Source organism: Grammomys surdaster, unplaced genomic scaffold (assembly GCF_004785775.1).
Source record: "Grammomys surdaster isolate TR1022 unplaced genomic scaffold, NIH_TR_1.0 265, whole genome shotgun sequence".
Classification (NCBI taxonomy): domain Eukaryota; kingdom Metazoa; phylum Chordata; class Mammalia; order Rodentia; family Muridae; genus Grammomys; species Grammomys surdaster.
The window spans coordinates 506,992-529,649 of record NW_021604706.1 but is presented as its reverse complement, the minus strand read 5'-3'; the positions used below and the strand labels follow the sequence as shown (position 1 = coordinate 529,649).

Below are 22,658 nucleotides of genomic sequence, written 5' to 3'. Positions count from 1 at the left end.
CCAGCATTCATCTCTCTCTGCTTCCTGACTGCAGATGCAACACAGCCATCTGCTTCATGATCCTGCTGTCATGCCTTTGCTGGTGAACTGTATCTTCAAGCTATCAGGCAGGCAAGTCCACTGGCCCCAAGGAAGGAGACCAGGGAAGTCACCATGGGGAGGGAGACAGAGAGAGCGGTAAGAGAAAGAAAGCACACACACAAAAAGAAGGAAAAAAGGGGGAGCAGAGAGACCAAAATGTGTGCATTAGGGAAGAGATTCTGGGAGAAGGGCAGCCCAGCCCCTGGGCTGGAAAGTTCAGTATAGAGGATCCTGGGAGAATATGGAAGTCAGGTCCACTTTGGTATGTAAAATATGCACCTCAGCCCCTTGTCCCTGGATCTCAAACCAAACAGTCCTGACCACAAGGCACCAAACAACTGAAAGAGAGACTGATTATGAGCACATAACCCAAGACCTATGAAGCACAGGCAGCTAGAGAAAAGTAAATCAGTGCTGCAAGGGTCAGGAAGCCACTTGGAGAAGGTGTGGCCTGAAGAGGAAGAATGAGGTAGAGAAAAAAGTCATGGCTCCTCTGCAGACGACTTAAAGGGAAAATAAGGTGTGGTTCCGGGAAGTTGACCTATTGCCAATTGCAAACATTGTGATTGATGACCAGGCTGGAGCTGGGAGCAGGTAGCTAATATTACTAAATGCTTGTTCTGTGCTGGGTAAATGTTGCTGTGTTAATTTTTATAATTTCAGGGGAATAGATTACCGCATGCACAGCTGAGTTCTAGTTGCAGAAGAACTCAGCAGGTTCTGAGAATTTGTAGATCGAAAGAAGCATAGCTTGAGAACTGTGGGATCTTTCCATAAGGAGGCATAAATATGGTATGCAGGTGGGACAGGAAAGGACTCAGAGAAGGGTTAGAGAGGCTTCCTGGAAGAAGTAGGTCAGGCTGCATCCAACTGATGGAGCCATAGGCCACATGATGCCTGGGAGGATTTGTTCTGGAGAAACGAGGGCACAGGAGATCAAGTTCCTGCATTTGACATCTGGATTCCTGACAGTACTAGAGAGAGAAGGCCTAACAAGAAAACTGAAGATAGATTCAATACAAAGAAGAAATATGGCATGGCATTCAGACAAACCTGGGTTAGAATCCTGGCTCCATAATCATATGCAAAATTCTCAATGAGTCTTTCAACTCCTAGGCAAAGAAATCCCCACTGTGAGTTACCACCGAGCAGCTGTCTCAACTACCATACAGCTTAACATGGATCCCGGAAGCCCATGGTCTGTCTTGTCTTTTCTTATCATATCTTTTCTGTCTTTCTTTCTTTCTTTCTTTCTTTCTTTCTTTCTTTTGCTCTGTCTGGCTATCTATCTATCTATCTATCTATCTATCTATCTATCTATTTTTCAAGACAGTTTCTCTGTGTAGCCCTGGCTGTCCGGGAATTTACTCTGTAGAACAGACTGGCCTCAAACTCAGGAATCCACCTCCCTCTGCCTCCCGAGGTCTAGGCTTGTACCACCATGTCCAGCTCCAGAAGCCATACTTTTTTAAAACCAAAGTACCAGCAGCAGGTGTAAGATACCTCCCTATGAGTTTTTAGCCAACTAGCTAGTCCCTAGAGCATTCCAAATCAATATAGGATGCACTGTTGCACTTGGTTGCCCACTAGAGCTAGACCATAAGACCCAATTACTGAAAACAACACATTCTGGATACAGAATACAGAGAAACCAAGCTGGAACTGAGATAGAAGATTCCTCCTTGTTAGATAATATTCATAGCACTGGAACATGCAGTGTAGGCTATTGAGTTATAATCATCATCAACAATCATACCTGTCTGTAGACCCTGTATGCTAAAATGCTGTACTGCCTATCAAGATATTCCCAGTGGTGCAATATTGGCATAGATGCTCTGGGACTAACCAACCACTTCCTGACTAGGAACAAAAGAAAAATCAGCCTCAAGGCTGAGGCTCATTTTGTAGGAAAAAATACATGTCTGACACTGTAGACTTGGCCAAAAGTCTATGACTAGAGTGGTCATGGCCCTACAGTATAATCTACAACTGATATATTGTGCTAAGTGGAAATGTAGTTAAACTGCCTTGTAAATATTTATGTTTATACCCAAAGACTAGTGTAGCTCTCAGTTCTTGTCAGAGAAGCCTCTTTTGGGGTAGGTGATGGCCAAAGCAAAGACCTACAACTGGCAAAAGTTCTGAGAATAAGTGACTGCTAAGTACTTGGATAAAAAATGGACACCTGCCCTTTAAAATGCAGGGAACACTGAGGGAGAGGGAGTGGAGGGAGATGTGAGAACTAATGGGGAGAAGTACAGTATAACACTGTCTTCTGGATATGCCACAGCCATGTAATCACAAACACACAGCAGCTGTGACTGACCACATGGGCAGGAGAAAAAAAGGAAGGACACAAGGGTAGCAGGAAGACTTACTGAAAAGAACGTGTCAACAGAAGTAGAGAGATGAGAGAGGGCAGTGGAGTAGGTGAATAATCACAATGCATTGTATATAAGTATGATATTGATTTTTTTAAAAAAATTAATCCAATTTTTGAAATCATCCATGTGGGTACGTCAAAACCATCACTATACTAGCAGATAGTTGTAGATGGAAATTGACACATCAAAACACTTCCTGTTGTGTTGGTAACTTCAGAGGAAAGAAATAGCCCCAAATGACTTTATTAAAAGAACAAAATTAGCCAGGTAGTGGTGGCATACACCTTTAATCCCAGCACTCAAAAGGCAGAGGCAGGTGAATCTCTGTGAGTTTGAGGCCAACCTAGTCTACAGAGCAAGTTCCAGGACAGCCACGAATGTGACATAGAGAAACCTTATCTTAGCCCCACCCCCAAAAGAACAAAATTGGAGTATGCATAAAACTGTCAGTTGTTTTCTTAATAAAACAAAACAAGTGTTTCCTGCTTTGAATAAAGGAAATTTTAACTATCCATACCAATTGAGGAAATTATTAAATTGTCATTGTCTTAATGAGAGCCCATTGATTACCTGTAATGCATAACTAGCCTCAGCTCTGTTTTACAAGCATACTTAACAGCACTATCATATCAGAGGTGTTCAAGTGAACAACTGGAAATAGGTTTATTAGAATTTAAGTTTTCTTTTCTCCCCCTGGAGCTAAGAGAACTTGAGAACAGCCAAGTTCATGCAGAGTAAAATGTCATTTGTTGGGCATTTCATTCAACATTCTACACACAGTTGTTGGAGGTGACCTTACTGAGAAAACCCAACTTCCAATCTTTGGGTGAAAAGCCATACTTCTGCTCTTTTTCTTTCTAAAAGTAAGATTTTCTTTCTAAGAACAACTAATGGTTTTTTCTTTCATAGATTTATATTTCCATCAGAGCAAATATTCAGAAGTGTTCAGCAGTGATAAATCTTTACCTTTTGACCAATATTTGCTTTTGGAAACATCAAAAGTCATTCAGAACATCTTAGGTGATTAATATGTAAATTAGCTTTAACATAATATGATTTTGGGGAGGGGGAGAGCTGGGATGCTGAATACTTTAAAAGAATTTTTTAAGGTTTATTCCTGTGATGTAAGAGAAATGACACCACTTTCCTCCTGAGGTCAAGGTTAAGATTAAATGGGTTCAGGGCTCCCTATTCTAACCGGCTGCCTTTCCTTGAGTGCCTCAGTAAAGCCACATTTCCCTGGGTTGGTAAAGTTACTTGGCTTCCCTGGGACAAGGAACAAAGGCTCAGTGAACCCACTTTCTAGATAAGGAATTTGTGATGATGTCATCTTAGTCTGTTTTCTATTGCAATCCATGATCAGCACAGGCCAATTTTTGAAGAATAGCTATTTGTTTCACTAAAGGCTTTGGAGGCTGGGAAGTCCAAGAATTTGATACTAGCATCTGGTGTGGGCTTTCATGCTGTATCATGAGCTGACAGAGGCATCACAGGATGTGACAGAGCAAATGTGCTAGCTTAGGTCTCTTTTCTTCTTCTTTTTTTTTTCGTTTAAGATTTATTTATTTTATGTATATGAGTACACTTTTTCTGTCTTCAGACACACCGGAAAAGAGCATCGGATCCCATTACAGAAGGTTGTGAGCTACCATGTGGTTGCTGGGGATTGAACTCAGGATCTCTGGAAGCCACTGATCCCCTCTTTTCCGCTTCTTAAAAGTCCACTAATAGCATTATTAGGATACCCTCCTAGCTTCATCCAATCCTAATTTCCATCTAAAGATCTCACCTCCAAATACCATTAACATATGACTTTGGGAACTAAAGTTCCAAACATGAAATTTTGATGGACAAAGTCAAATCATAGCATCATCCCTGACTCAGAATTTAGCATGGCAGCTTATAAGCCTGAGCTCTGGAATGTAGTAATTGTAGGGTTTGTGGTGGTGCTGAGGGTGGTGGTGGTGGTGATGATGGTCGTTGTCATCATCATCATCGTTTTTCTCTGAATTTTCTTTAAGTCCCCAGTCCCTTTGGTTCATAGTATCTGTTGCTTTCCTGACAGCTCTATCATATGCCCTCTTTCTCAGATTGATCTCCCAATCTCAATCCTCAGGGGAAATCTTAATGAGTTAACTTTACCAGCTACCCCATTAGGAAGGGTCTTTACACTGGACACTCTATATTAAGCAAAGACAGTTTTATCCTATATCTGTAAGGAGGCAGCCATGGGAAAAGAGCTTGCTCTCAAAGCACATGGACTGTTAATTCTCTTTTGAAGCTATCCTTGCTGTGTAGGGAGAAAAAGTAAGCTTCAAACTTTCAAAGAAGCAGAGCTGGCCTCCATGTCTCCAATGCCCCCATTCCTACATAGCCCACTATGCCTTCTTCTGCCCCAACCTACAGGAGTGTCCCATTCCCTGTGTGCCACCCAGGGGTTTCCACCCTCTTGCTCAGCACCCTCCTCAACCACCCATGGGTTTCTCCTCTACTACTCATCTGGGCTCCCATTCCAGTCTCTGTGTCACTTACAAAAAATTCAGCAACACCTCTGCATCTTGGGTCTCTCTTGTGTGTCTCCAGGGCCTGCCCAGTCCCCTCCTGCGCTGCCCTTCGCAAAGACTCTTAGATCGTGTGGTTCGACGCTATGCTGAAGTAGTCGATGCTGGCAGCATCTTCATGGACCACTTCACCGATCGTGACAAGCTGCGTCTCCTCTACACACTGGCTGTCAATACACACCCCATCATCCTGCAGGTACTCAGTGACACCCCCTCACACAAGCTTCCCCTCCCAGGTTGTGTTACCACCACTAGGTTAATTTTTCTCCCTTTCTTACTGCATGTCTTGGCCGCAAATCTGTACCAGTACATTTGCAACATCAGGTAAATGTTTAACAGCCTTGGCAGCTATTGAGGAAAGAGGTATGGGCATGCAGGGCTGAGGGTGGGGGTAGTAGGGAACAGCAGCCAACTTTACAACTTGAGGCAGCCAAGAAGGGCTTGTGGAGGAAGGAAAATTTAAGCTCTGCCACTAAGAAAAGCAAGGGCTGGTGAAACAGCCACCCACAAATGCGCACTGAAACTATATTTGGAAAGGAGAAAAAACTGGAAGTGACATAATTGAAGAGTGGTCAAATAAATGAGGATGTATTTGGGCCTGGGGTCATGCCTAGTCAAAGAGACAGAGACACGTGCGTGCCATGTTAAAAGACATCCGTAGAACCGGTGGAGCTAAATCCCTCTGACCAAGGGTCAGGACACCTAAGTCACATAGTGGACAGAAAGAATGTCAGAGGTCAAAGGGGAATAAAAGAGACTGAAAAAAAGAGTAAAGTGGAGAGGAATAGGTTGGAGAGGAGGAAGAGGGAGGGAGAGTAGTAGGAGGAAGAGAAGGAACAAGGAAGGGAGGGAGGGAGGGAGGGAAGAAAGGAAGGGGGGACAGAGGCAGGGAGGGAGGGAGGGAGGGAGGGAGGGAGGGAGGGAGGGAGGGAGGAGAAAAAAAAGGAAGGAAACCAGGGCATGGGGGAACAGGCTTTATGAGACCATCTTTTAAAATACTAAATATAAAGATACACGTAGAGAAGAAAAGAGTCATAACAAAGACGGTTCCTAAAAATTAGCCAAAGAGCTAGTGTTGCTTATTGGCTTCTTGCTACATACCAGGTGTTGTGCTAAAGATTTGCTCTCACTGTCAGTGCTCACTACACTCCTCCCAGAATGTCATCATTATCCCCGTCGAGACTCAGAAAGAGAAAGTTTCAACCATGAAACCTAATCCTGTCTGACATTAGACACAACAGAAGCTGTACTCTTTCCCCTAAAACCTGCCCAGTATCTTTGGCATTAAATGTGCTAATAGCAGAGAAGGAGCTGCCACTTACCCTGCAGGCTCAGGGGTCTTCTTGGAGGTTTTTTCCTCACAATTCTAACTTTTGTTGGCACCTTAGTTACTTAAGGCCTGGCTCCTGAGAAACCTGGCCTGGGACCATGGGACTGAGATACTCCACTCAACCCTGGAATTTACCCTGAGAGAGTGTGAGATTGGACCCAGGAGTGGCTTTACACATTTAGACAAGATCAATAGGTGTACGATGTCCCTGTGAGACTCAAAGTATGTAAGATGCCCCAGTGAGGTGAAGCTCAAAGAACAAAGAGCATGACTTCTTTAAAACATGACTTAAAAGGGGTAAAGTTACCAGAAGATTGTCGGGGGGCTGGGGGGAATCCTTGAAGTCTATTTTTTATTTTCTTTTCCTTAGTACTGGGGATGGGATCCGGGGTCTTGTGTGTGCCAGATAAGCAGTCTGCTACTAAGATGTATGACATACACTTACTTTGTTTTCTTAAGAAGGCAATCAAAGGATAGTGGTATTTATAGTTTTTGTCATCAGTTTGTTGCAGCTTCATAAAAAATGATCAACAGTTGACATTCTAACATGGACATGAACTATTTCTACACGGTCCTACCCTGAGATGAAGAGCTACAGGTGGCCAGTAGGAAAATCAGTCTCTTCCAGGACAAACTCTTACAGAGATTGCCCAATTCCAAATTCTCAGCTCTGGTCACATATACATATGAATAACACTACATGGACACAGTAGGTTGTATATACACGTGTATATACATGCATATATGTATCTGTGTGTATCGATAATGCAGACTAGATTGTGAACTTTGGAGAAAGAAGGGGGATACAGGAAGAATTAGAGGAAGAAGGGAGGGCTGGAAGTGATTGAGATGTGCTCATGTATGAAGTGCTAAAAAAAACTATTTTGAAAAATGGTCAAAAAAAGAAAAATGGTCAAGAAAAATCCATCTAGGATTCCCTCCCTACTTTCCATCTCCCAAATCCACAACTTGAGAACTCTTACAAGGAGACAGGCTGAACCACACTCCCCCAAATCAGTATTTGTATATCTGGAAACTTCCCTCCAATTGAGAAGAATCTTTGCGTATGTAGTTACTGGAGCCAGGCAGATTTGCTCAGCCTAGCAGTGGGGACAGCCAAGGAAGAGCCACCTGCGTGATTTTTGTCCTATCCCAGGTACTTGCATTCTTCTATTTATTCATGAGCTCTGTTGAGCAAGCTGGCCTCAACCCTCCTGCCTCAGCCTCCTGAAAAGCTGGAACTATACACATACATGATACCCTGTTTGTAATAGATTATTATCATCATCATCATTATTATTATTATTTGTCTTGAAGCCACCCTGAAGATGATCTTTTATTATTTTTCCCATAGCTTCTAAGCAATGATATCTTAAAAATTGCAGACTAGTCATGCTTTTTAAATGACACAACTTAAAAGAAACATACTCCCTGAATCTTAGGTACCAATGAAAATCACTGATGGTTGGTTAGCATTATCAGGTCCCACTTGGAGAAAGTTGTGAAATCTGATCCACAGCACAGATGAGAGCAGCCTCTTCCTTCCTGAATTTTTCCTTCCATTAGTAAGGGACTACAAAAGTGGGGGAAGGACAGGAGCCTTACCACGTGGCAAAAGGTATAAAAAGACAAAGAAATGTTTTGCCAGCATGTTTTGAGATCCAGGCTGCCAGTAAGACTTATTTCTGTGGGCTGTGGGCAAAAGGTAGAAAGCAAGCTTCCTGTGTGAAATTTCTCTGTGTCTAATGCCTGCTCCCTCTGGCTTGGCAGATCTTCCCTGGAGCAGAGGGATGGCCGATGCCCAAGTACCTGGGCTCCTGTGGTAGATTCCTGGTCAGTACCAGCACCAGACCGCTGCAAGAATTTTATGACGCCCCTCCAGAGCAAGCTGCTGACCTTGCCTACCAACTCCTTGGGGTCTTGGAGTCCCTGAGGAGCAACGATTTGAACTATTTCTTCTACTTCACCCATGTTGATGCAGGCATGTTTGGCGTCTTTGACAACGGGCATCTGTTCATCCGGGATGCCAGTGCGCTAGGCATCATCGACAAGCAGGAAGGTACTCAGCATGGGATTGGCTGAGAAGCTGTCAAGGGGGATGTCAGGGTGACCAAAGCTAAAGAGGGGTGACCTGGGGTCATACTTTTGGGCCTTTGCACTCTGTGTGTCACTGAATAATTCAAGTTTGGAGGATGTTATCAGTCATAAAACAATGTCCCCTCTCCCCCATTTGAATTTCTGTTTCATCTTCATTTCCAAATGGAAAGTGAGCTTGGCCATGCCTGTAACAAATATTGTCCATTGAGGTTTGAACCACGATGAGCCCTCAAAGAACAGTTCTGTACCTCAGTCATACACAAGTCACAGGTCCCTCTCCCGATGGAGCTTTCCTCCTTAGATGTCTTTAGCCTTGATCTAAGACATAATTATCAGCCTGATACACTTTGCAATCAGTGTTGATAATGACTCTATAAAGTTTGAAAATAACAGAAACAAAGAACTGAAGGAGCTGTGTGAGCAAGCTGTTTCTCAGTGTTCACAAAAGCTCAGCCAGTGTTCTAGAGCCCAGTCAGCCTCCGTTTCTCAAGGTGACCAAATTTGCTGAGCACAATAATAGAACAAGAAACTTTCCTATTTATGACACTTTTTTTTACAAAGTGCAAAGATAGAGAAAACAAATCCTTTTTCTCTCTTCCTGATTTACTTTTATTAAGAAGAATCAAATTAGAAGAAAGGGTGGTCTGATAGTTTCCATTTCTCTTCTAGGCAGCCAAGCAGCTGCCAGGACTGGAGAGAACGAAGACATTTTTAGCTGCCTGGTTTCTGGCTGCCAGGTCCAGCTGTCCTCCTGTGACACTGTCCCTGAGAAGCAAAGCCTTGTGCTGGTGTGTCAACAGCTGCTGCCTCAACTTCTCCAGGGAAAGTTTCCCTCCCCTGTACAAAAGGAGATAGACTCCACCCTCAGCCTGTGTAGCAAGGATGCCAGCACAGACCTAGAAGTTTTGGGGGCCACCGGTCGGCTGAAGGACATCTTGAGATCTCTGAGAACCTGTGATCCTAGATTTGCCTACCGCTACCCAGACTGCAAGTATAATGATAGATTCTGACTGGCTGAAGGAATGATCTACAAGCACTTCCATATCCCCTGATGAGTTACTGCCAAATTGTAAGAAGCAATTGCATTTTGAATATTTAAGTACATTGATTTCCTAAGAAACACACAGAACTAGAGGGAGAAACTCTGACACTGCATGATTAACATCACTGGCTAGGACACCATAGCAGAGTCAGGAGGTGGGCACAGAAAGACCAGGTGTAAACCCTCAATATCTTTGAACCTCCATTTTCTATATATTTTGCCAGACTTTCGTAAGGTTAAAGAAAAAAGTGGTGTAAGGGGCCCAGAAATACAGTTGTGACCCACAAATCATGTTCCAGAAGCACACACAGATAGGGCAAGTGAGAAAGTCCCATGTGTTGGGAGGCTGGCACAGGTAGAAGGCAAGAGGAAGGCAGGGCTTTGGGCCGTTGGAACTCAAGTCCCCCATTCCTATTCTCCTGCATCTGTGAGGAGAAACCAAAAGGATGTCCTCACCCGCCACCAGCTCCTGAACTCTCTGGGCACCTGGTATTCCTTATGCATGTGCAGAAGTCACCTCAGGATGTGGAAAAAAGCCAAGGGTAAGAAGAGAAGGAGGACAAATGGGCCATTATACTTACTTAGGTCCTCTAAAAGCAAGGGTCAAAACCCAATTACCTGAGTTTTCTTAGAGGATATGTATACAGGGAAGGCAGACAGAGGGAAACAGGCAAAGACTGAAAGGCCAACTCATGCTACAATCTGACCATCAGCAAAAGGTAGGCAATTCAGGAAAGACTGTCTGGGCACCTACAAAGCCAAGACTGAGTCATACACCAAAGGAGCCCTATATCCCCCATGAATAGATCCATTTTATTATCCAACTGTATTCAAGGTTAGCCTGAATAGGCTGTGGCAAGTGTGACTGCAGCTTAGTTGCAAAAACAGGTTTCAGAGCAAAGCACCCTGTGGGCATTGAACAGGTTCCATTGCTTACTGTAACTGCAGCCTGGGACCAGGGCCTGCTCTCTCTTCACCACTCGAGGAGTCCTAGAACTCTCATCCAAATGTGGCCTTACAAGTCATTATAAAAATAACATTTGTTTTCAAGGTCAAACAGTGGAATACATTTTACTCAACAACTATTTTTGCCGTATTTTTGAAGTATTTAACTACATGGCTTATGGGCCTCTGTGCATGATACTGTCTGCCCTCCATAACAATCACAAAGATCTCTTAGACCTTTATCTAGCCTCCCTATGAGGCCTTTACTTGGGATTGTTTGGTCTACCTCCTTTCTTCTACCTCTAAATCAGCACCTTGGCAGTCAGAATATCTGACTTAACAAGCCTCATTGCATACACAGGGAAACAGAGGCCCAGGGAGGCTGTGATTTACTGGGATACTGCTGAAACCCTCCCTACCAGTCTATTGCCCAATTCCCTTCCTCATCAGTCTCAGATTCTCATCATGGACTATTCAGTTCTATTTTCATTCATATGTAAAGATATGAATTTCAAGGGTCCTATCTTGTGGTATACAAGGTGGCCTTTTGATGTTGCCTTTTGACAACTGCTCCAGACATTGTCCCATGGCAACCACAGCAGGGAGGATAACAGACCAAGCTGGTGCCATGCCTGAGAAGCTTTAAAACTGGTGTCCTATGACTGGCTGTGGAGAATGAAGTCTAACCACATCTCCTACCTGCGTTTTCATGATTTCCTCTTGCTCGAAGTATGTGGTTCCAGACAGCCTTCTGACTAGAGAACCCCAGGAAGGGGCTACAGCCTCAGACTCTCTAAATGCATGTGGACATAAGACCACCCCCAGGATTCTCCAGTGCTCATGTCAGGATCATCCTCTTTCAATAGAACCATTGCTTTTCCACTGAAGACTGTGAGTGACTTTGATCTAGGCTGCACAGAGTTGAGAAATGGGACTTACAATAACCCTCTTCTTACCTCTCTACCACATATATATGGGGAAAACAAGAAGGAGAGAATGGGTCCTCTAGATCAGTGGTCTGGGACTCTGAAAAATGACCTTTCAAAATCATGGAGCTGCTAAATCTAGGAAGGAAACACAGCTCTAGACACCTACTGAATCAGAAAAAAAGAAATCTTATGTCCTCTTTGATGGAGTCCCAGAAGTGAGCAAAGAACAAAACTACCTACCCCCAGGAGGTGAGTGGAAGATTTGTTTATAATATGAACTACAGCAAACACTATGGATTTGTACAGCTGTGTGTATATTTGCAGTTCAGGCCAAAGAAAGATAACCGTTGAGGCAGGGCCTAACACTTTGGATGGGGAAATGGTTCCCTATCTAGTGGTTTTTTGCAAGATCAAGAGGTTAAGAAGTCTTTTTTTCGAGCCTGATATAGCTGTCTCCTTAGAGGTCTGCCAGAGTCTGACACATTCAGAGGCAGATGCTCACAACTAACCATTGACCTGATCAAGGGGTTCCCAATGGAGGAGTTAGAGTGAAGACTGAAGGAGCTGAAAGGCCCCATGAGGAGAGCAACAATACCAACCAACCAGAGCCCCCAGGGTCTAAACCACCAGCCTGGGAGCATATAGGGAGGGAGTCATGGCTCCAGCTGTATATGTAGGGGAGGATGGTCCTGTCAGGCATAAGTGGGAGAGGAGATCCTTGGTCCTATGAAGGCTGGACACCATGTTGGGGGGAATTCGAAGGTGGGGAGGTGGGAGTGGGGGGGGGGTGGGTGGGGCCATATCCCCAGACAAGCAGGAGGAGCGCCACAGACCGGGGGGCCTCACCCTGGGGGGGGGGATGCGATAAGAGGATAACATCTGAAATGTAAATAAAATATCCAATTAAAAAAAAAGAAGTCCCTTTTCTCATACATTTTGAAGGCAAAGCAGACATTTTCTTGCCATCATGACCAAAGATCACAGACCCCTCCTAAGTGCAATCTCCAAGCCACATCCTCCCTAATCACTCCCTGCCATTTGTTGATTCTCTTCCTGTCCCTACCTGTGATAGACACAGAACAGAACTTCCAGGCCTTCCACCACAAGGGACACCTCTTTCTCAAGTGCATGAGTGTGGGTGGTAGGCAGCACTAACTGTCATCACTTTGGGCTCTGCCTTGGTAACTCTGTGGCTTCATTTGAGGCCACGCCCATCCTAAGGCATATCAATACTTAGTGTACTGGGCTTGTGATGAAATGTGTTGACTCAACCATTTTGGCTCACTTAGCTACAACTTGAACGGGTAATTTTTGTTCCAAAACTCTACCTCCATCAGACCAAGACCCTGATGGGCCTGTGTCATAGTCTAACTGACCCTGCCCCTCCTTTTCCTAGGAATTCTTTTCACAGGTATTGACTAAATGAGCACCAGTGAGTTGCCAAAATGGTGGTTCCACAAAATCATGTTCACATCTTAATCCCCCAAAGCTGTGACAATTGCCTATATAGGAAAAGATGTGGTTAAGAATCGTGGGACTTTCCAGGATTGTCTAGGTTGGTCTTAAATGGAAGCTCATGTGTCCTTGTAAGCTGGAGGCAGAGGGACTTTTGGGAGAGAAGAACCAGTGCAACTATAAGCTAAGGAACTCCAGCAGTCACCAGGAAGTAGCAAGGAAGGAATCCTGCCAGATTCTCCAGAAAAACTATGGCTCTCATGATACTCTAGTTTTAACCCAGTAAACCCTAAGAATTGTGAGAGAATACAATTCTATTGGGCTGCACCACCTTCTTCTTAGTAATTTGCTTTAGCACTTGCAGGAATCCAATACACACACTAAAGTCTTCTGAATATCATCATCCAGAGAGCCCCACCGGCAACATTCACCAACAGTCTACTGTGAGCAAATGGAAAGTAATATTTAAGCTAAGGGTGTCCTGCACTGGTAGGGCACTTGCCTAGCAAGCTGGGACCCTAGTTTTAGCCCCAGTACATCCAAAGCAAAACCTGGCATGGGAAAGTATAAGATGGATCCTCATCCAGAGCTGAGGGCTCCCTTCCTCCAAAGTTCTAGACATCACTGAAGACTCTGTTCAGTCTTATGTTTATTCAGAGGCTTTCTTGATAGTCTAGCCACCAGAGATCACTTTCTGAACCTTGTCCCTGATGTTCTGGTCCACATGTTTGTGCCTCATTTGAGTTTGGTTTCAGGAAGATTTGTATCCTACTTGCCATCCAGCTCAGAGCTTCCTGAGTCAGGGTGGGGGGTAGTTTGATGTGTGTGTTTCCAATAACAAGTGAGGGGTAGACACAAAGCAGAGGCTAGGAAATGGTCCTACTGAGAACAATGACTGCCTTCTTCAGCCCTTCTCTACGTCATTCATGTGCTATCCTGGCTACCAATCAGAGAGAACCACTTCTCAATAGCCAAGAGACAAGTGAGTCAACACACAAGAGACTTCACCCAGAATAGAACTATAATCAGCTATATTCTACTGCCTGGGATTTGAGAGGAGGCATTATTTGCCAGTTTATATCAGCCATACCTTTTAGCTGTAGGCTGGGCTATATGATTTGTGGGAACCAAAGAAAAATGGGAGTGTGAGATGGATCTATTCAGAAACAACTCATAGTTGTAAGATGCAACAGCAAAGCTAGGGCCCTCTGCTGTGTAGGTTACAGGCTTACCAAGCAGGCAAGGACTGCAGATACAGATTCTCTTTACACTTGGCATTGAGTGTTGCTACCATTTATTGGGAGTTTGTTTGTTCTCCACAACCAAAGGGAGCAAGTGTAGGACATAGAGGTGAAATATAATATATGCTTAAAGCCTATGAGATCAGATTCAGGAGAGTCTGACTGTACAGGAGTATGCTGGTTTCAGTGATTTAGTAAGTATGGTAATTGTTGAGTCTCTTGCCTGTGGTCTTACAACATCTAAACCTGAACATTTTCTCTGGAGTTAAAATAAATGCTATGTTGTCTACCTTTTCCAGGACTTGCTTTTTGTGCACATAAAACTATGGAGGATTAGCTTTACTCTTGAAGAAATATTGTCCCCTGTAAGTCATATGATGTCTCTATTTGAAGGCAAATGTAGGAAAAGAACAGAGGCTAGCTTCATAGAGAATTTAAACCCACTATGCCATTTTGAAGGAAATCCTGATTTGTTGTAGAAAATTTTAATTCCAACAAGGGTTTCTACCCTGCCTTGATCATTCAATTCCCAGATAAAAGACACATACAGCCTTTATATTTACAATAAGCCTTAAACAGCACAAGAGCTGCGCACATATCGACCCTCTGTGCTATTAGAGTCTACTTTCCTATCCATAACCCTGAGTTATTACTCACTATGTTTCATCTGGGCTGCTCTTAACGCCAATTGGCCAGCCCTCAGGGCCACACTTTTATGGTTCACCTAACCCATAGTGGCTTCTCTTTCCTCCTTAACCTTCTCCTCCTCCTCGTGGTTCTACTCCAACTCCAAGCCTGGGAAACCTAAACCCCATCAATGTCTCTTCTGCCTAGCTATTGGCTAGTGGCATCTTTATTAAATACTCAGAAAAAATTTGGAGACAGGGTCACTTGGGTCTATGTGCAGACTCCAGGTTTTGGGGGCCCACACTTAGCACTACAATAGACAGCAAGACCAAACCTCGATATTGATTTCTACCCAAGGAGCCCCACAATGCCTCTGGCTGTTGGACAGTCTGATGGTGGCCATTTTGTGTGCAGCCAGGAAAGACTGTTGAGCATCCTCCATCTTTCCCTCCCTCCCTCCATATCCTAGCCCTTCAACAGGCTCAGAAAAAAACTTCCAGAGAATGTGGTACAGGGAGCCTTGCTAAGCCCACCTGTACTCATTATATGAAGATAAATGAGGACATCTTGGTCCAGTGAGCACCAGCCTCCACCTGGTTCATGGTGATATGGCTCCCCCACCCACTCTACCCCTGTTGTCCACAGACATTGGTCCAGTTGCGCTCACAAGAACATAGGATATTCTCTGACCAGCTTCCAGCTCCTGAAGTAACTTTAAAATCGTAGGAAAAGGTTGACACTCAAGCAGGGGACAACAGCATTTGCAGATGCAACAGATCTCCAAGAAAGCAAGTTGGAAGCATTGCACAGTGAAGGCAGGCTATGCCAGTGACACATACATTAGCACTTTGAAGAGTCAGTAAGGAAACAACAACATTCCTGTTCCACTTAGATGACCAAAGAATGGCTTCAGGCCTGGACTATGACCCTAGAGCCATCATGGCAACCCCACAGGAAAATTGGCTCTGGGAGAAGACATGGACCCTTTTGGATCCAGCTGCAGTCATTTGCAAAAATCAGTATATGAAAGTTATTCTTTACAGGAATGATATTCATTGCAATTGAGTAATAAACATCATGTGTGATAAATAATTATGCACTATAATCGCAAAATGTTGGAAACATTATAAAGGTGGCTACACAGGACAGAGGCAGAATGAACTACAGTATATCCACACAACATCATACATCACCTTGTACAGAGGGATGATGAAGGGCTCCAAGAACTCACATGGGGAAAAGCATCATGGGTGCAAAAATAAGAGGCTAATCTTTGTGCAGGAAAGAAGACATGTAAAACTCCATTTACTTGTTTGTTCACTTGAAATGTTCTAAACTAGATGCTATGAGAAATTGGAAGTAATGATTTGATTGTATCTTAATGCTTCCACAGTACAGGCTAGGAGAGAGGAAGAGTGCCTGGAGTTCCATTAGGAAAATGGCAGCCTTTGGTCTGGTTGGGAGTGAGAGATGCTTAGTCATTCTGTCTTCACAATGTTCATGTTGTTGTTTGTGTTAAGACATGAGTACAGGGTGGTCTTGTTTTGTCTTGATCCATCTTAGTCAAAGAGGGCCCTTGTTTGATTTTGGCGATCTGAAAAATTGTTTATGTCTAAGGAGAAAACAAGGGCTGTACTGTCCTGGCCAAGCCAGCTGTGGGCAACACCAAAGCTAAGGCCTAACTGATCGTGTCAACACAACTCCACCTCTCAATGATTCATGTCTTCTTCTCTGTAGGACAATTGGTAGAATTCAAATAGAGTCTATAGGGCAAAAAAACAGGCAATAAAATATCAATGTTAAGTTCTGAGTATTAGTGAAGATTCAAGTGATGTGTTAACATATGAGGAACCTAGTTGAACAGTATAAATGGATTCTGCATTCTATTTGGTAGCTTGGTTATAAGTATAAAATTATTCAAAAATAAAGACAGCATCTTAAAAAACATTAGTTAACTCTGTGTGTGTGTGTGTGTCTGTGTCTGTGTGTGTATTGTGTGTATGGTGTATGCGTATACGTGTGTGTTGTATGTGTGTATGTGTGTTTTGTGTATGTGTATATGTGGTGTGTGTGTGCATGCGTGTGTGTAGTGTATGTGTGTGTTGTGTGTGTGGTATATGTGTATATGTGTGTGGTGTGTGTGTGTATGTGTGTTTTGTGTATGTGTATATGTGGTGTGTGTGTGTGTGTGTGTGTTTGTACCACAGCATTCAATTCGATGTCGATTCTTTCTTCCTACCATGTAGCTCCTTCAGGTTGTCTGTCTTGCTAGCAGGAAACTTTTACATTCTGAGTTATCTTGCTAGCTCTAAGATTTTTATTTTATTTATTTTATTTTTAAATCTTACATCATGGAGCAGAAATTAATTAGCACCATGTGGAAAGGTTGGCTTGCATGTCAGGGTTGTGCTGTGCAAAACAAAATATATATCTTAAAAAGCCAAAGTATTATCTGTGTGACAAGATGGCCCTGACTATGAGAAACATATGGAAACTGACCTGGCATCACAAGAGGATTTGGGTCTCCCATAGGAGGTATAATCCTCAGCAGAGTTCATCGGATAGAAACATTACTGCTCCATTTCCGTTTTTACTGCCATGTCTCTCCATCTCTTTGATCCAATCTGTTTATGTGAATGTATCCATCCTGGGGACCAGTGCTGCTTGGATCACAATTGAAGATAGCAGACACTTGAGTCTTCCCTATGCCCATACCAGATCCTTTCCCTGTTATACACAAACCCTAGTGCTCTTTGGAGAGCAGCTGCCAAGCACAGCTCAATCCACTCCCATCTCCCTGTCCTGCCATCTTCACAGTCATCATTTAGCCAGATCTATTTCTTTGAATCTTGCCTGTACCTGTAACAACTCCCTGAGAGGAGAAACTACTCTTTAAGAGAAATTGAGCCAAAAAGTAGGTCAATAGTATTTGACTTATCAAAATAACAAATATTTCAATATGTTTTTTTAATGATCCTACCCTAGGCAGGCAAAGTTTTAAGAAAAGAGACAAGCCATGAAAACTTTGTAAGAACATCGTCTCACTGAAAAGCAATCTGGCAAAGTTCATCAAGAGTCTTAAAAGGGGAGTGGTGGGGAGAGCAGGGAAGAAGAGCCTAAAAGGGAATGACACATTCTACCCAGAAATTCTACTTCCGGGATGCCAGTCAAAGGAAGTCTTCAAGAATTCAGAGAAACGTATGTGCAGACTGCCTGCAAAAATCATGTATTGAATATCCATGACGTCTACTAATTGAGAATAAGTTACAGTATTTTTTAATAGGCATAAACTATAAGATAGTGTAACATGAGAAAGGAGAAAACATAATCACAAATTTGAAAGCCAAAAAGCAAATAATTTAGGACCAAGAGAACAGGATTTTAAACTGGCAGTGAAGTGTAGCCGCCTGTGGCCATGAACCAACCGGGTTCACCTGAAAGGGGGGCTGGAAATGAAAAAGGGGGGACGGAAGGGCGAGAGAAAGATGAAGCCAAGACAAAGTTCTCTGATCAAGGCTCGAAGTTTAAAGTTCATCTCTTCAATTTAAAGGGAAAGCCTCACCGAACCCCTTCTTATTTCAGCTGGAGATAGGTGGGGGAACCCATCCTTGGTCACTGCTGGAGATGGGTGGGAGAACCCATCCTTAGTCACAGCCGGAGGTGTCTCAAGGCAAGCTCAGCGGGCAGTTTATTCTTCCTGTAGCAGTTCCTGTAGCAGGCTGTACGTGCAGCTAAGGTGGGTAACTCCACCTAGGTCCTATTATTTGGTCTATTGTGGCAAAAAAAGGTATTTCAGGACTGCTCAAGGCTGGGGGGAGGGCACAGCAAAGAATTCTAGAACCTGTTCAATTCATACCATAAATTCCTTTTCTCCAAAAGTTCGGGACTGTCAATACCAGATCACATCAGAAATGAGAGCCAAGAAGTGGCTAGAGTCTGGATAGGGCTTCTTTTTAGAAGCAGTTGGATCTCTTCCCTAACCCCACTTTTCAGGTCTAAAGTCAGGGCTCTCAAAGATCAACAACAACAACAAAATCAGACACTCCTTCCCTAGACAGTGTGCAAGCAGTGTGCAGGCCTGAAAATGTGTGTCCGTGAAGACTGTACAATCCCCACCCTCTCTCAAACCTCTAGGCTGGAGAATAGAGGACTGATTTGGCTCCCAGTACCTGATGCAGGAGACTGACATCAGAAGCTTTTCAAATAAGGTACTCACCGGGTGCCCACCAGGAGGACTCTGGGCTTTCCAGAGTCATCTTTTTCAGTTCCTGTGACTTTTGTTTTCTTTCTGGTTTTGAGTCTTAACATTATTTTGAAATTAACTCAAGCCTTCAGAAAAGCTGATAGAAAAGTCCAAATACCTCCATGCACCCTCTGTCTGCACTGTTCATTGCTTGCTTTCTTCGAGGTGCCTACTTTGTCAGCTGTCACTACCCTCTTCACCTGTCTCCCTGTCTCCCTGCCTGGATGGCTTTGATGCTTCATGCTCTGCCTTTTATATCCCCACTCTTCTCTGAGCTATTTTGGAGAGATTATAAATGTGCCCCTACGTGCTTAAGTCCGTATCCTAAAAGCAAAGGCTTCTATGATCACAATATGAGGACCCAGACCAGAGCGGTATCACTGAAATCCTCTGAGCCGACTCCAGCACATCTTCCACTTTTGTCAATTCCCCCCCAAACTGTCCTTCAAGAAAATTTGCTTTTTTTTTTTTTGTCCTGCCTCAGGATCCAATCCTGAACCACATATAGCAAACAGCTGTTGTATGTCTCTGGTCTCCTTTAATTGAAATGATCTCTCCACCTGTGTGTACGTGCTTTATCACTTCGATGTCTTTCTTCAAAGTGGAGAGGCTGCTTGTTTTGGAGAATGTCATTCAGTTGGGATATGATTCAATTTGGGTTTTGCAATTGGAGTAAGAAGTGATATTGCAATTGCGTCCTATCACAGGACATACAAGGTCAGTTTGTGAGATGATTGGTGATGTTCATGTGGTTAAGATGACCTCTACTCACAAACCTCCACTGTAAAGTTGACATATAACTAAAGAGGTAATACTTTTAAATTATCCAAATAGTCTTTATTCCTCAATCTTCCACCTACTAATATTAGCATTCATTGGTAACTATCTGAATCAGCTGTCACTACAGTGGCTGCCAAGTGGTGACTTCCTAATTCTCTTTTCCTGTTCCATTGATTGGTTGCAGTCCTTGTGCAAAAGAACTTTTCCTTTCCCCTTACTTACTATTTATGTCTGGACTACTGGATTCATATTGTCATTTGGTTTGATGCTCAAATTTGTCTCAGATGATGTCATTGCTCTGTCAGAACACTTGACACCTTAAGATGATGACTTCTAATTTCTGAAGAAAAATGATTTCCAATTTTGAATAGTTAGTTATATGTCTATTCAAACTATCCAAAATATATCCAGGTATTAAAGGTATGAGTTTTCTTTTTAAGTGCTCTGTCCTAGGAAACCATCAAAGGATGCGTTTTGCTTAAAGACCATAATAGGTCATAATAAAGAAGATATGAGTTGTAGGAAAGCAGAGAGCTGGCATCCAGATGGGCAAGGATCCCAGGGCACTAGTAAGGTAGTTTCTAGAGTCAGCTTTGCATCAGGCATAGATGTACCCATCCAGCCGCCACAGACAAACTGGGTTCACCTGAAAGGGGGGCTGGAAATGTAAAAGGACAGGGGTGGCAAAAGAAGCTTGGAGCCAAGAGTTTCTGATCAAGGTGCAAAGTTTAACATTCAGCACTGAGTTTATATAGGGGAAGCCCAGGGAAGCCATCCTTTGTTTCAGCTGGATTCTGTCACAAAGTAAGTTCAGCAGGCAGTCTATTCTTCTAAGTTCCTGTAGGCAGTTGTAGGTGCAGCCAAGGCAGATGACTCCACCTGGGTTGTTAAGGTCCATTGTGATAAACAAGCTCTATCTGGCCTGCTCAAGGCTGGGTACCCAGAAGGCCTGGTCAAAAGAATTCAAAAGGTACTCCCTCAGACAGAAAACACAAACCTCAAGTGCCTGCTTATTTTCAGAGAAAACTTACAAACTTACGCTGGTGAAGAATTTAGATTAAAGTAATTATAGTTGAAAAACACAAGCAAAGGTGTTTTAACAATTCACTTCTGATCAAAAAAATTATGCAAAAATTAAAAAATGGATATTGTATACCAATTGGGAGACCTTCATTTTCCATAGTGGAATTTTAAAAAGAAAATGTTTAACACAGACAGTATTAAGAAGTTTTCATTTGCCGGGCAGTGGTGGCGCATGCCTTTAATCCCAGCACTTGGGAGGCAGAGGCAGGCGGATTTCTGAGTTCGAGGCCAGCCTGGTCTACAGAGTGAGTTCCAGGACAGCCAGGGCTACACAGAGAAACCCTGTCTTGAAAAACCAAACCAAAAAAAAAGAAGAAGTTTCCATTCAAACATGTTATTTAAAGAAGTGCATTCAGTAGAAAGAAATAGATGAAAGTGGTCTGTCATTGCCTATGTGGCAAAGCAAAGGGAGGGGAAGACATTGAGCAGCTAGTTTTTATAACCATCTCTGTAGTACTACACGATTCCAGAAAATATTGTTTTAAGAAATGCAACACTAACAATTTAACTGAAACTGAAAAATAGAACATTCATGCATTAAAATGATAATCATGCCATTATATTTTAATTACCATACAATGCACCAGATATCATATGGCATCTTCATACATACTCTATTTTGGTTGATAGCCCCTATTATTTTAAATAGCGGAGTTGTTTTTAGCTCAAATGAGTAGGGAAATGGCTCCAAAATTTGGGATACATCTACAGAACTTTATATGCAACTAAACTGAAATATTTCTTTTTTTATTATTGGATGTTTTATTTATTTACATTTCAAATATTATCCCCATTCCCGGTTTCCCCTCTGGAAACCCCTTATCCCATCGCCCCTCTCCCTGTTTCTAAGAGGGTGTTCCTCCACCCACCAACTCACTCCCACCTCCCTGCCCTGGCATTCCCTTACATTGGGGCATCGAGCCTTCACAGGACCTCTCCTCCCACCGACGTCCAACAAGGTCATCCTCTGCTACATATGCAGCTGGAGCCATGGGACTCTCCATGTGTACTCTTTGGTTGGTGGTTTAGTCCCTGGGAGCTCTGGGGGGGGGGGGAGTTGGTTGGTTGATATAGTTGTTCTTCCTCTTAGTTGCAAACCCCTTCAGCTCCTTCAGTCCTTCTCCTAACTCCTCCGTTGAGATCCCTATGCACAGTCCAATGGTTGGCTGTGAACATCCACCTCTGTATTTGTCAGGCTCTGGCAGAGCCTCTCAGGGGACAGCTATATTAGGCTCCTGTCAGCAAGTACTTCTTGGCATCTACAATTGTGTCTGGGTTTGGTGTCTGCATATGGGATGGATTCCCAGGTAGGGCAGTCTCTGGATGACCTTTCCTTCAGTATCTGTTCCACATTTTGTCTCTTATTTCCTTGAGTACTTTGTTCCCCCTTCTTTTTTCAATATTTTTTTCAATCTGCTTTTATACCATTTTAATTACATGCAAGTATAAGGTTAGTTCTAGGTTTAAGAACTAGCAATACAATAGATGCAAATAGTCAAGGAACGAGCAAGACAATAGACACAAATAGTCAAAAAACAAATAGGCAATAAACAAATTCCCATGGTCGCTCCTGGGATCACTATTTCTAAGGGCTTATCAGGATGACCAAAATATCTGAACCAACTTCTCTGTCCTAGCCCAAAGTAATTTTCATGCCTGAAGCCCACTTCTTAGTACTAGCCTAAGATTTATATTCCTGCTTAAAATTACTTCTTTGTTTTAGTCTAAGATTTAGATTCCTGCCTGAAATTAATTTTGTTTAAGTCTAATATCAGATTCCTGCCCAAAGCCCATTTCCTTCTCCTTGGCCAATGTCAGATTCCTGCCAAGCAGCTCATTTCCTTGTCCTTGACCAATGTC

At 43.2% G+C, this 22,658-nt stretch overlaps 1 protein-coding gene across 1 annotated transcript in view; it reads left to right on the top strand.

The window, feature by feature from the left end:
- Dipk2b (divergent protein kinase domain 2B) overlaps positions 1-9,940 on the top strand; it is a 39,830-nt gene extending 29,890 nt beyond the window's left edge. The window contains exons 3-5 of the mRNA XM_028776150.1: positions 5,049-5,222; positions 8,127-8,415; positions 9,123-9,940. Of these exons, the coding sequence (XP_028631983.1) occupies positions 5,049-5,222; positions 8,127-8,415; positions 9,123-9,463 (804 nt within the window). The 3' untranslated portion in view covers positions 9,464-9,940. The remainder of the gene's footprint in view (positions 1-5,048; positions 5,223-8,126; positions 8,416-9,122) is intronic.
- Positions 9,941-22,658: the final 12,718 nt, after the last annotated feature.